Raw genomic sequence first — 14,936 nt, forward strand, 5'->3', positions numbered from 1 at the left:
TTGATTCCATATAAATTTTTGAAGTATTTTTTCTAGTTCTGTGAAATATGTTGTTGGTATTTTAATAGGGATTGCATTGTATCTACAGATTGTTTTGGGTAGTATGGACATAATAACAGTAGATGTACATGATGCTGAGAAAAACACAAACTAAGATTTATGTTTGTTTTAGAACTAGTGAATTTTAAAACCTTGGTTGAATAAAATATCTAAATGAGATGTTTTTAAACAAAATATTTCATAAAACAAAGCAGATAATTCTAAAGGTATTAATTCATGCTAAACTTTAAGAATAAGTATTTTAAGCATATAATATTTGAAACAATATATTTTTCTTGCCGAAACCGGTTTGGCTCAGTGGATAGCGCGTCGGCCTGCGGACTGAAAGGTCCCAGGTTTAATTCTAGTCAAGGGCATGTACTTGGGTTGCGGGCACATCCCCAGTGGGAGATGTGCAGGAGGCAGCTGATTGATGTTTCTCTCTCATCGATGTTTCTAACTCTCTATCTCTCTCCCTTCCTCTCTGTAAAAAATCAATAAAATATATTTTAAAAAAAATATTTTTCTTAATTATATCCTTTAGGTCAAAAACTATATTCTTCATGTCTTTATTTCCCCTACTATCTTTGTGAAGTGCCACATGTGTAGCACACTCTAAAGATATTTAGTATAGGAATGAGATGTTAATTTGTTTTTAGAAATTGTTTATAATTTTAATTAATTCTGTTAATACACTTAAAAATGTCATTAGGAGTGCTCTTTCAGGAAATCTTGAAAGTGCCATTAACATCAAAGAGATTTAATTTTATTCTCAAAAGACTTATCTCCAGACCTCATGTTATTTTTAAGTAATAAGTCTGTTATCTCTATTATGTATATATTTAAGCACAGAGATATAGACCCATACCTCACTCTAAAAGAGAACAATGGAAATTGTAACTCATTTAGACATTTTTTAGTTCCTATAAATACCTATTCAAGTTTAGAAAGGGCTTTTCTAAAGTAGTTCTGTAGCAATACCTCAGGTCTCTCTTTGAAGATCCTTCCATAACTTACATATCTATCTATACATATATATATGTTTATTTTTGTTTTTTAATATATATGTATTCATATGTTTATATCCTTAACCAACTTTAATTAACAATATTTGTATTTTAATATTTACAAATTTGTATGTATGCATATATTTTTAAAATATTTACTACCTCTCACAGCACTTGTGGCTATGGAAAGGACCTGGCCAGGAAAGTAGCATCTATAGGTAAATAAAGTAATAAATGCATTGATTATAAGGGATATATTTCTCTGCACAATCTCTATAAATCATTGCTTTAAACTATGAAGTATAAAATTTATAACTACTAAAACTGAGTATCTACAAATTATGAATAATGTTATTTGCAAATACTTGAATTCATTTTTGTTTATAAATTATTTTAATATTCAATATTAGTGTGCACCCTGTTACTATTCATTTTCAACTTAAAAGTAGAAAAACAACCCAGCCAGAGTGATTCAGTTGGTTGAGCATTGTCCTGTGTACCGCACATACTTGGAAGGCAACCAGTCCATGTTTCTCTCTCACATTGATGTTTTTTCTCTCTCTAAAATCAATAAAAACATATTTTTTTAAGTAGAGAAACCAAAGATTAATTACTACAAATATTTAAGGTATCGCTTTTTTTAAAAAGGGCCTCTAGACCAAAAACAATGAAACATCCAATAAAATGGGAGCTCCCTGAGGGCAGAGATTTTTTTGTCTGTATTGTTCACTACTATCTTCCCAGCCTGTAAAAGTAGCTGAGATACCATAGATACCTAATAATTATTTCTAGATAAACATTTAATTTTTAAATTTTGCTTGTTTTTCTATTTTAAAAATTTTGCTAATCCTTAAGAGGTTGTAGGGAAACCTAAGAAATGATTACTATGACTCCTGGTTGCAGTTTGACATGACCTCATTGAAAAAATGACAAAGTGGATGTTAAATTACTCAAATCTAGAGCAGGTCAGCATTTCCGTGAGATAAGAGGGAAACTAAGAAAGGCAAGTAAAACCAATAGGAAAGGAGGAACGGGTTTACTTTTAAGTTTTGCCAGTAACAATTTGTTACAAGATTTGACTTTATATTTTAAATTGTTTCTTACCCATTCAGTTGCATCACTTAATATATGCAAAAAATAGTGTACATGTTTTATAAAATATGTTGAAGTAAAGTATTAACTAAACTTTAGGTATCAGAATCACCTGGAAAGCTTGTTACAACTCAGACTGTATGATTTCAGTTTGTCTGGGATGGGACCCAAGAATTTGCATTTCTAACAAGTTTCCAGGTAATGTGTCACTTGTGGTCTGGAAACCTCACTTTAATGTAAATCAATGATCAAAATCCTCTGTTTACTAACCCTCCCAATAAAGAAAATTAAAGTACACTATCATTTTTCTTTGCTAATAACAACAACAAATTTATAGCCTACTCTATAAAGATCTGCATCATTGTCTTGGTTTTTTTAAGGAAATATACAATAAAAAGATACACAGTAGAGCCATCGTGAAGCACTAATAACTCACTATAACATCATATGTGAATTGTGATTTCTGTAAGAAAAGCTTTAATTGATATTAATCACCATATAGAAATGAGCAGCTTATTTGTGAACTCCAGAGGTCAGGCCATTCCTATTTGTCAAAGAAGAAAGAAGGGTTTCCACATGGTGAATTTTGCTTTGTCCTTACTGTTTTAATTATTGCTACAGGTTTTCCTATGTAGTGTTGCAGCAATCAAACTAGCATTTCTGATTCATGTATGATTACAGATAACACAGCACACTAGTATCCACCACGTTAAAATGTTGAATTTCCTTTAAAATTTATGAATGCTATTCTTTTGGGATAGTTATTAGAGTACTTGGTATGATCTAATTTTTACCAAATTACCGTATGCTTCACTTCCCTTAGTATACAGACATTCAGTCTGAGTGTTCTGTGATATACTTTAGTTTTGGAGGCCCAGACAGAACTGGAAACTCACTATCTTGATTCCTAGTTTGGTATTCTTTCCATTAACCTTGGTATTTACTTTTCCAAAAGGTATTTGGAATCAAATATTTTCAAATATTTGTTTGATGAAGTGTTTAAGGCATTATGCAGCAGGATAGGAACAAATAGTTTCTCTGGTACAGAGACAATAAACTGTGCAATTATTTACTTTCTTTATCTCTATTGTCTTAATCTATTATTATTCAGATAAGATCAACTAAAAATTACAGGACCTTGGTTTCTTTTTTATAAATATGTGTAGGGTCGTCATACATAGTATTCATGGAAATAATCATAAGAGACTATATATATTTCTATCATATGATGCTAGAAATAGGTCTGTATGTTTATCCCTCTGGCGAGATAAACTATAGTCCCAGCGTCACTAATAGAGGAGTAATTGGGATATTTAATAATGTTCTTCTGTACAACTCAGGATTTATTGTTAAATTTGTTTTTCTAGTAACTTTTTTATTTGCTCTATTTTTCTATTTTAATAGTAAAGACCAAATATTCCTTCATTGACATTATTGAGAAATAAGACTTTCTTGAAGCTCATTTTATTTCACTTGTTAAATAATTACTGAGGGGCAAGGGGTGGCACAGCTGGGGCGGAAGCTGGGACCATGCCTGGAGACTATGCCCAGAAGCTGTCCGGTAGCAGCATGTCTCATTGCCATGCGCAGTGATCCTCTAGACTAGTGTGTGGTGGTTGGCAACACAGGGCAGTGGGCAAGACGAGCTACTCATGAGCTATGCCAATGATGCCTTCTCAGGGGGGTAAGTGCCCACCTTCTTCCACTGCTACACAGTCAGCATCACCATTAGGAGTCAAGCAGTACCTCCTGGGACTCTGGGACACAGCAGGACAAGAAAATTATGATCACACAGGAAGACTGTAATCATCTGAGATCTTTATCTCATCTAGTGACTGATGTCTGCCTTATATGCTTCTCTGTGGTCAGGCTAGCCTCATTTCTCAATGTAAAAGGAGTAGGTATCAGAATTTAAGGAATATGTACCAAATATACTCTTTTATTAATAGCAACTCAGATTGATCTCTGAGGTGACCCTGAAACTTTAGCAAGACTGGATGATATGAAAGAAAAACTTACATGTGTGGAACAAGAACAGAAACATTTCCAAGATAGGAGCATGCTGTTTTGTGCTTTAACCCAGAAGGGACTAAAGACTGTATTTGGTGATGCTATCAAAACCATTTTAACTCTCAAGAAATACACAGGGGAAAAAATAGGACCAAGATGTAGAAACGGTTGTTTGATTGTGTGAGAAACATCATTATTGGGTAAGGAAATTGTCTACTTCTCTGGGCTAGCATACGAAATGCTACAAGTTATACCCAGACCTCTTATAAATAATGAAGTAATTTAAAACTTGAAGGGGAGGGGGGCGGGGACTGTCCTCAGAATTCTATAGAATTCATTAGGAGTGTTTTCTAAATGTCCAAGAAGCAGCAAACAGAATCTGAAGCCACAATCTATTATAAATACTTTATCTCAACCAGAAGGTACACAATCTCTCAAGGGTTTCATAGTTTAAAAAACTCCAATCACATCATGTTCTATCTGTGTAACAAACCATGCTGTAAAAGGAACTGCCTGGCTTGACCATACACATTTCTGCATAGTCTTTATGTAATCTGCACAAAGAAATATCTTCTCCTTTTGCTCCAATTAATTGTTTTTGTATATAAGTTGCTTTCTATTCCAGTATGCCCAGAGGGCCAACCACGAAACCAAAGGTTGCTCCAAGCACACAGGAGATGGGCCATACCTGAGAAGTAAATATATGAGATAAAAAAGAACAAATGTTTTATTGAACAAAGTTAAGTGTAACAAATACTTCTATATTGAACCTTAATATACTTTCTTAAAGGATGCCAAAAGTGTAATGTTATAATTGCATTTATCATGAACACAAAAAAATGTACACATTTCAGTTAATGTGTATTAAACTGTAGCAAAGTTTCTGGCATAGAATAATTACTAAGATGTTTCACCTTATATTGATTGATAATCCTGCCAATAACCGTAAGTGGTGACCTAACAAGTCTTTGGCTGAGTGCTGATCTGCATATGCATAGAATAAAACTCCATAAGGAAGAACCATTCAAAAGTAGTAGGCTGCACAACAGGATGGGAATAATTCACATTCCTGACAGCCAGAATGGAAAAACCTCCTAATATATGGGACATCAAGTAGAATAACCAACAGGATAATTTATATCCTGGAAATGGTTTTTTTTGTTTTGTTTTGTTTTGTTTTAAATATATTTTATTGATTTTTCACAGAGAGGAAGGGAGAGAGACAGAGAGTCAGAAACATCGATGAGAGAGAAACATCGATCAGCCACCTCCTGCACATCTCCCAGTGGGGATGTGCCCGCAACCCAGGTACACGCCCTTGACCGGAATCGAACCTGGGACCTTTCAGTCCGCAGTCCGACGCTCTATCCACTGAGCCAAACTGGTTTCGGCCCTGGAAATGGGTTTTATTGAATCCTGGAGGAAAGTCTTTCTAAGTCTGCTCTCACAAAACTTAAAAACAAACCTGGAAAGGTTCAAAATGATCTCAAGTAACTATATGCCAAAAAAAAAGTCCAACACTCTTTTAAGTAATACAAGAAAGTCCAGCAGTCACCAAAGTAAAATTCATTTATATTAGTTTTCTAGGGTTGTTGTAACAACTTACCACAAACAGTGTGGCTTAAAACAGAAATTTATCCTCTCCATGCTCCGGAGGCCAGCGCCTAAAATTACTTTAAGCAAGGAGAAAGCAGGGGGAAAGTGGTGTGATTGGATGCCGCATTGGCCGCAGGGAGTTCCCCAACCATTATGGGCCACCTGAAGCAGTGCTGGAGGAGAAAGTACCAAACATAGGAGTTTATTCAACATAACGTAGCTTATTGACTGGCTTGGGGGCATTATGAATATTGATTTTTGGATTGTATTATGGATAAACATGTAAGAAACATCTGCTGAACAATACTGGTTAATGTTCCTTCAGTAGATTAGTTTCAAGAACCATTGAGAATTCTTCAGGGATAACTGTAACGATGAAAAAAATCTCTCGGAAGGTAATTCATTACCAAGAGGAATTCCCTTAAATGGCTTATAACAGCCTGTCAGACTGGTTAAACCAAGAAAGAGTATCTGGCAAGCACTACTATGAAGACTGAAAAATGTATGTCTAAAATAATGGCACTTCCACCATGATTATGCCCAAGCTTTGAGAAAGAGGAGGAACTCTGTTTCAAATATGTGAAGAGTGGGCAAAATTTGATCAAGTGGGTTTTATGGAACATCTCATTTCCCAAATCTGTCATTACCAACATGGGCACATAAGCTTCTATTGCAGAAATATTTCTGTAACATATTGCCAGAGATATTCTGTCATACCTACAATGCCAGACTACTGTGTGCAAGGAATGGTACGTTATAGAAGATAATGATCAAGAGAATGGTCAAGACCTAGCAGAATAAGAAAAAAATAGAAATAGTTGTGTCTCCCAACTTTTTTTTCTTTTAAGTCATTTTAATAACCAAGCAGTTAGTAAAAAATACAGTTGTCTCACACAAGCATGATTAAAGGTGATGATGATACCAGATTCCAAAGAGCAAGGGTGGTAAGAAGGCTTCAAGATTCACAGATCGAAGATCTTGGTTTCAGAAAGTCTCAGAGGGGTAGCAGGACAAAAATGAAATTTAAGGACAGGGCACGGTTGCTGGGTCATCAGCACCTCAAAACATTTCTTGATGATGATTCGGTGCAGAGAGTATTTACTTGTTGTCTTGGGAGAACCAAGCAGCATGGGCCAAGCAGGTCTGTTTTCCTATGGGGCAGACTTCCTCAGGGTGGAGACCCAGTCTTTCTCTTCCTTGAGGTAATGCTAGAGAAGCATGATCACGCTGAAGCCAGAGGTTCCAATTCCGTCTGCTGTCTCCCACATTTTTTACGGGTTGCTTTAAGTTACCCTAAAACAGTGAGATAACAACAAAATCTAGTTGGAGATGGGGGAGACATGACTTATGCAGCATCCGCTGCCAAATTAAAATAAGCAAAGAACTTACTATGTGTACAGTGATTCTCAGAAGAGACTAATCGGTCTTCAGATGAGACACACAGTAGATACAAGCAGATTCTTAGGAGCCACGCGGCTTCCTTCAGTGCGGTGAGAGTGGTCATAACTGCACTGCCAGATGTGGACTGTCGGCATGTGAAACACACTGGTTCCTCATTGTATAGCAGGTTTGCACTTAAATGTGAGGAATGGTATGATGGTGACATGCTCTCAAGACAGTTCCTTTGGGGGATGTAACCTCCCAATTATCACCTTCCTGGATGCCGGTGTGGAGTTTGGTGACAAGGACTTTATTTCTATACCAGGAGATAGCATTGTAATAGTGAAGAACATAGTAATGTAAGCTGGGAACCTATAATGGATATGAGTGTGGCATTGCCCACTGGTAGTACTAACATGTGCTAGTAATGAGCGATTCATCTGACACCATCGGGTTGTGGGACTGTTAGTGTGCCAGGACTACTGTAACCAGATGCCATAGAATAGGGGACTTAAACAACAGAAATGTGTTTGACCCAGTCGTAGAGGCTGAAAGGTTAGTTTCTTCTGAGCCCTCTGTCCTCATCTTGCTGACTACTGCCTCCCACTGTGTTCTCACGTGGCCTTTTCCTCTGTGCATGTGTGGTCCTGGTACCTCTTCCTCTTTTTAGAGGGACACCAGTCCTATTGGATTAGAGCCCCACCCGTATAACTTCACTTAATCATAATTACCTTCTTAAAGGTCCTATCTCCTAATACAGAAACATTAGGGACTACGGCTTCAATTTATGAATTTGGGGAGGAGTGTCACACAGTTAAGTCCATGGCAGGGACACAGAGTATGGAACATATTTCCAAGGATTAAAGGGCCATGCGAAATTAGTGTGCTGCATTTGATTGTTTAACAAGGATAATCAGTGGGTACTTTAATAGGAAAATTGAATTGTAGAGTCATAGGTCTTTTGGACCCCTGTACCTCTGAAGGGTCTCTTTTTTCAACAGAACCTGGTGGGCAATCAGGAGAAGTTTTCTGACTCTGGTTGGACGAATTCCAGATTGTCAGTAGGCCACACAAGCATTTAAGCCTGATGTGGGACTTCCTGAATGAATCTGTTGCCTAAACTGGATCTCTCCTGCTCTCCTTCCCAGCAGCCACCTCTGGTTCCAGATAAATAAGCATACGTTGACCTCCTACTTGCTTAAGGTCATCAAAGTCGTGCTGTCTCAGTGTACTAAATCCAGGTGGAGGAACAATAGGAACAAACCCCCAGTTTTCTGATAGTGAATTTTATCATGAATGGAAAACAGTGGGCCTGCAGGTGACCGAGGATAGTTGATCTTCTCAGCACAGCTGACTACTTAAGTACTGCTACCCAAAAATATGTCTTATCTTTCATGAGTGAGTAAGATTTCCTGTTCCTCATTTTTCCCTCTCTTTTGCTTCTTCCTCCTGTTTGATTCTAGATAAACAAGGCCTATAAATGTGTTTGTTTCGTTTTGGAAAAAACTCACTTTAAGTCCCGATTCTACAACTTACTGGTTTACTTGACTTTAGGCAAGAAATTAAATTTCTCTGTACATCAAATTTCTCATTTATAAAATTGAAATAGGAATGTATACCCTGCCAGGATTGTCATAAAGGTTGAGTGAGATAACTTACATAAGCAACTAGCATGGTACATAGAACATGGCTGGCACTCGAAACATTTTAATTTGCTTTCCTCTTCTATGATAGCACAGGTAGGAGAATAAAGGAGAAGAGATTTGGAGAAGAAAGAACAAAGGGAAAAATTAAAAGTTCCACTTTTACATAAGTAACTGGGCATCAATATACTAAAAGGTATAAAAGATCTGTAATCTTTAAACAATATCCTGCATAATATGTTGTAAGTTAGAGACTGTGCTAAGCAGTACAATAGGAATTGCATTTGTACCATTTGAATTAAAGTGTCATTACTGCCCTTATACAATATAGTGACAATAGTTAATTCCAGATTTACCCATTAAAATCTCCTGGTTACCCTAGCTGTTTTGACTCAGTAGTTACACGGGCTGAAGGGTTGTGGGTTCGATTCTGGTCAAGGGCACACCTTGGTTGCAGGCTTGATCCCTGACCCTGATTAGGGTGTGTGTAGGAGGCAGCCAATCAATCTGTCTCTCTCACATCCATGTTTCTCTCTCTGTCTCTCCTCCTCCCACTCTCTCTAAAAATCAATGTGGCGGGGGGGGGGATATCTTTGGGTGAGGATTAACAAAACAAAATCTCCTGGTTAATGTGTTCACAAATGCTTCATCATAAATTAAGGGTACCGCAGCGTGTCTTGTAAACTATTCTAGAATCCTCTGCTTAAAACTCTTCTGTCTTCCTGTTGCCCGTATTAAGAGGCTTCTGAACTCTCAGCATGTGTGATCTGGCCACTTCTTTCTTCTGTAGCCTCAACTTCCCCCACCTTTCTGGGCTCTTACCTTTACTCCCCAGCTCCCATCATATTGAACTATTTTTGGTTTCTCTTTTCTGGACTCAAGCAAGTCGGGCCTGAGATGCACTTTTGAACTCTTCACCTGGCTCTTTGTTGATTATACTTTATTTTTCTGCAAAGCCTAATTGTAATTCCTTCCAGAAATTATCTTATTTGTCATTGTATATTTGGCCACTAGCACGGTACCAGGCTCATTAGTAATTCAGTAAATACTTAAGCAAGTGAGTCAGTATTGTGCCTAAATGCAAGGATTATATAATATTTTTATTGCTTATATTATTGTATAACCTATAAATTTTCAAAACCCATTTAAACAGAAAAATAGTAGAAGTAGTTTATTCTTCATATTATGTGTGCCACTTTATACAATGTATCACATCTAAAATGGGTTGATGTCTGCTTCCTTCTTATAATTGCTATAAGGGATTTGTAAATGCCATTGTAGTCATTCATTTTGATTTGGGTTTTTCCAAAGGGGGGAAAAAAATCAAATATAGTGACTATGGTAACAACACAGAGAAGAGGATTCTCATAGAAAGGCTTTTCCTCTTAAATTTCTATCTGGTGAAAATGAGCTTATCAGAGATTTTAAAAGGCAATCAGAAGATTTAGATTGTTGATATAAAATATCAGAAGCATATGTTTGTAGAGAAATATATCTCAAAAAGAGATGTTAATAATATACAAGTCATCACCATGAAGTTATGTAATTGGGTTGTTCCATTGAGCTTTCCTTTTTGTAAAATTGTTGACATTCTGAAGGATTTTTTTTTTCCAGATGCATCTGCTTAGCACAGAGAATGGGAACTAAAGGTAGCATAAAACAATTCTAAGAAAGTGAATGTTGTGTGACCTTTTTTTTAATTTGCTTCACAAGTAATTTATTTTAAAAAAATTAACATCTGCTATTTTGAAGCTAATCTTAGTGTATTGAATGCTCTTAACCATTTCTCAATCCCACAGTCTTTTATCTTGCTTCTCCTGCTGTGTTCCCACCACCCTTGATCCCATTAGCAAACCTTGAGACCGCCTCAGACTTACCAAAGTACTGCTTTGGTTTCAGCTGCTCTTCTGCAAGAGGAAGTGAATGTTGGGGGTTTTCTCTGTGGTACAGTTGTGATAAAGCTGTGGTGGTCTTATCTCTCTCTTAGGTAGTGGCTCTTTATGACTACACAGCGAATCGATCAGATGAACTAACCATCCATCGCGGAGACATTATCCGAGTGTTTTACAAAGATAATGAAGACTGGTGGTATGGCAGCCTAGGAAAGGGACAGGAAGGTTATTTTCCAGCTAATCATGTGGCTAGTGAAAGTAAGTTTTATGCTCCCTTCCTGGTCTACTAGTATGGTATAACTGATATACAAGATTTTATCATGTTGTACCCTTTAATTTACTGTCTTTGTAACTTTTGCATATGTTTACCAGTGGGTATTGCTTTTCATTTTCATGATGCAAAAGAAATAAAAGGGACGGCACTAGTACACCAGAAAGCTATTACATTCATCCCAGGGGACCTGCCCATCTTCCTATAACCTTCTTCTTCAGCCCTCTTTCCCTGCACCTGCTTCATGCCCTTCAAGCACAATTATGTCAGGTCTTCTCTTGTCACAGTGACTCAGTTGACTTTAAGAACCTCTAGTCCCCCAATTTCCATTCTTTTACTTTATATACCACAGGCCTTGCTGTTACCTATTACCTGCCTACAGTAGGTTGTTTCATTCTCAAGAAAATTAAGCCCGCATTTGTGAAAGGGAAAAGAAAGGAGCTGGAGAAAGAATTCTAAATACACTTTCTGAAAGTGAGAGATGAAAATAGAAAGCAGAGAGCTTGCGAAGAAGGACTAGAAGGAAGAGGAGAAATACAGTAATGCTTCTTCAGAAGAATCCTTTTATCAGCAGTTAACTTCATCATGTGGTAGGAAAAACAATGCTCAGGGGTCAGGGAAACTGATTTCGAATCCTAGCTCCTCCACAGCTATTATCGATGTGCCTCAGTTTCCTCCTATAAAGTGAGGAAGTTGAACTCTGTCATCTCTAAATTTTTTTTCCAAAAATACTAAGATCATTTAGTTATGATTTAAAATGTAGTATAGGAAGCCTAGAGATTACTCTGTTTTGAATAATTATTCAATCTTTTGCTTCTGCAAAGAAGTAATTATTATAGATAATAGCTGCTTTTCAGGCTAGTCTATGAAACCCCATTTAACTCAAACAATGGCTGAGCAAAAGTACTATTGATTCCTAAACTAAGTTCTGAATTTTTGAGAGCAAAGGAGATGGCATAGGAAGAACTCCTTCCTTCCCTGAGTATTGGGCGCTGGCGTAAGCCCAGATAAAATATTTTCTCTTTGGCACTTTCTACCATGTTGTCTGTACCCTGGTATTTCCCAGTGCTCCCCTGGCCAGTCTCTCAAGGGCTCCCAGTCTCATTGCAGCTTCCTTCCTCAGCTTATCTGCTGCTTTCAGCAAACTCCTCCCCTCAAAAGTTCCCAATGTCTCAAAAATCACCCACTTCTCTCTCACACAGCAAAAGTCTGTAGTTCCTCTGTGCCATTGTTTTAATTCTCTTTCCTTGAGCAGTAAATGACTTATAGCTCTTAAACTCTATTGCAGGTATAGTTTTATGTTTAAAAGAAGATGCATAATGGAGAAAAAACATCAGGCAATGTGGAAGAAATTTTAGGACAAGTTAATACCTAGTCATCTCCCAAAAAATCTGCACTTCTAATTTCCAGATTGTCTCAAATATCCAGATTTCTTCCCTCTCCTTCTCACATGGTCAATATCTGGAATTCAGCTTCTGCCTTTTAAATCAAGAGCTACCTATACAATCAAAGTCATTCTGGAGTATATCCATCATTTTAACTAGATATTACAATTCATTGTTAATCCAGATACAAATGAAAGCATAATTGTTTTATACTTGACATTGTAAAAAGATTATGTATTTCCAGGCAGGATGGTATTAGGTGCTTTAACTTTATAATCTAATTAGTTTGCAGAAATAACCTCTTAGGCTTCCAATTCTGGAGAGGTTATAGATATTTGATTATAGTGGGTAAAAAATCCAATAAATTTCTCTTCCATTATATCCCAAGTGAGACTTCTGAAGCATACTGTAATGATGATTAGTGGATATGTACAGAAGTTAATGGTCACTTGTAGTGACTATTCTTCAACTGTCATAATTCCTTATATCCCAAAGTAATTGATATTTTATTTTGGCATTAGTTATTGCTGTGGGAAAAGCCTTGTAAATGCCAGAACAAACAGAATAAATCCTCATATACCTGAGAATATAATTGAATTCTCACTTCACTGGGGACTTTTTTTCTCTCCTTTTATCCTACTTTTTACCTGAATTTTAAAAAATCTTAACAGATGCAGAGAGACTGTTTTAACATTAGAGAAAAAATTAGTCAACAGCATATTTCACTCTAAAAATAGTAGAAGTCCTTTATCTTGATCCAAGGCCAAATATACAAGGACGTACATATCTGAATAGAATCTGTATCAACTGTTAAATTAAGAGCCAGGTCCACTAAAGAACTACAATAGAAGACTATAATAAAATATCCCATTTTATAAAGATTTCCTCCCTTTGTATCTTAAGCCACTGGAAGAAAAGCATGATCAGCTTTCCTTAATCACATCTTTTCCAATAAGAGATGAAGAAAGCCAATAATGAATCAACCCATACACAAACCTAGTTAATACAGCTCATAATCTTAGAATTTTGATTAGGTGTATTTGAACAATTTCTCTCAATTCAAAGTTGTTAAGTCATTTAACCAAGATAGATTTTCTTTCTAGCCCTTTAAAGTTCCCACCTGACTTTTTAGATTCTGCACTGTGTGTAGACTAACTAGAATATGTAGATTATAATTTTACATTATAAGAACTTCAGATTCAGCTCTCTGAATAGATTCAGTATTGTGTATAGTCCTTGCCCCATGCTTATCTATTTCATACCATCTTCCCAAATTATCCTTTTTCCACACCTCTACCTGACAAAATCCTACCCATTCTTCAGAATCTGACACACCTACTGTTTCTTCCATTAAGCATCTACCATCCCCACATCAGAGTTTGTCTTTGTTATTCTCTCTTAAGTAATGTCACATTCTATTTTTATATTACAGTTCCTTGTGAACTTACATCTCTGACCAGATTGTATGCTCCTTGAGAGCAAAGACTGTTTTGATCATCTTGGTATCTCTTCCATCAGTACCTTGCATATAGCAGGTTCCTGATTAATATATATTAAGATAAAATGAAATAAGCATCTGCATGACCACATAGTAAGTGAAAATGACACCTTCTACATTTCAGAAATCCTGCTTATCAAAACTTTACAATTATAAGTTAAGTTTTTTTGATAATTAATGTGTAAGATTTCCATTCGCCTTAACAGTAAGTGTCAGGTAGCTTATTTTTACACCCAATTCTTTGGCTTTCTATCTGCTCCCACTGTTGTTTTTTCCCCCATGAAATAATGCTTCTCAATTTGATTGCCTAAATTTCTTTTTCAATTCCAGCACTGTACCGAGAACTGCCTCCAGAGATTAAGGAACGATCCCCTCCTTTAACCCCCAAGGAAAAAACCAAAATGGAAAAACCTTCTTTATCTTCTCAAAAGGTAAATGTTTTCAAGAAAATGTATAGCATATGTACTTTGATTTTCACTCTCTCTGGATAAAATATTACTTTATCTTTCATGCTTATATCCTTTATTAATTACATTATTATTTCTTTTAATAATGGCACCAATATTATGAAATATGTGAGGCAAATATTACTGTAGCCATTTTCTAGATAAGGAAACTGAGGAGACCCAGAGATTAAAGTAGACCTCAAGTCACAGTCCAAGTATTGGGACAAGGATCCAGAGTAGAACTTGTGACCTCAAGTGTGATGCTATTTCCATCCTATACTCGTTTCTGTAATGACGATCCTAACCCTGTTATTAGCCCCACCTGACGGGTACACATGTGTGCTAAAGGTCATTGGGGCCCTCAGAATAAAGATGTCCTATCTTCCTGGGGCATTCCTTTTACTTGATAGAAATTTAAAATATTTTCAGATTGAAATGAGTATGGATAGATTATCAGCCAGAAAAATGTCGTGTTTTTTAGCTTAGGCCTTCAAATCCCTCAGTCAGTATTCTTCTGATATTAGTAATACTTTGATGCAAAGTTTAATAAGCAATGTGCCATATCGCATATTTTACTTATTGAACTTATTTTATTCTGTGACATTAGCTTTTGCTTTAGATGGAATAACTTCACTTCTTAATAACATGAAGTAGTAGGGTATAGAGTTTTTAAACAG

General features: G+C 36.3%; 1 protein-coding gene across 1 annotated transcript in view; it reads left to right on the plus strand.

Moving 5' to 3' along the window:
• Nucleotides 1-14,936, plus strand: part of AHI1 (Abelson helper integration site 1) — a 163,571-nt gene that overhangs the window by 114,960 nt on the left and 33,675 nt on the right. Inside the window, exons 22-23 of the mRNA XM_081094098.1 lie at nucleotides 10,755-10,917; nucleotides 14,144-14,244. Coding sequence (XP_080950224.1) covers nucleotides 10,755-10,917; nucleotides 14,144-14,244 — 264 coding nt within the window. The remainder of the gene's footprint in view (nucleotides 1-10,754; nucleotides 10,918-14,143; nucleotides 14,245-14,936) is intronic.

Source organism: Myotis nattereri (assembly GCF_964212035.1).
Source record: "Myotis nattereri genome assembly, chromosome: 6".
NCBI classification, from domain to species: domain Eukaryota; kingdom Metazoa; phylum Chordata; class Mammalia; order Chiroptera; family Vespertilionidae; genus Myotis; species Myotis nattereri.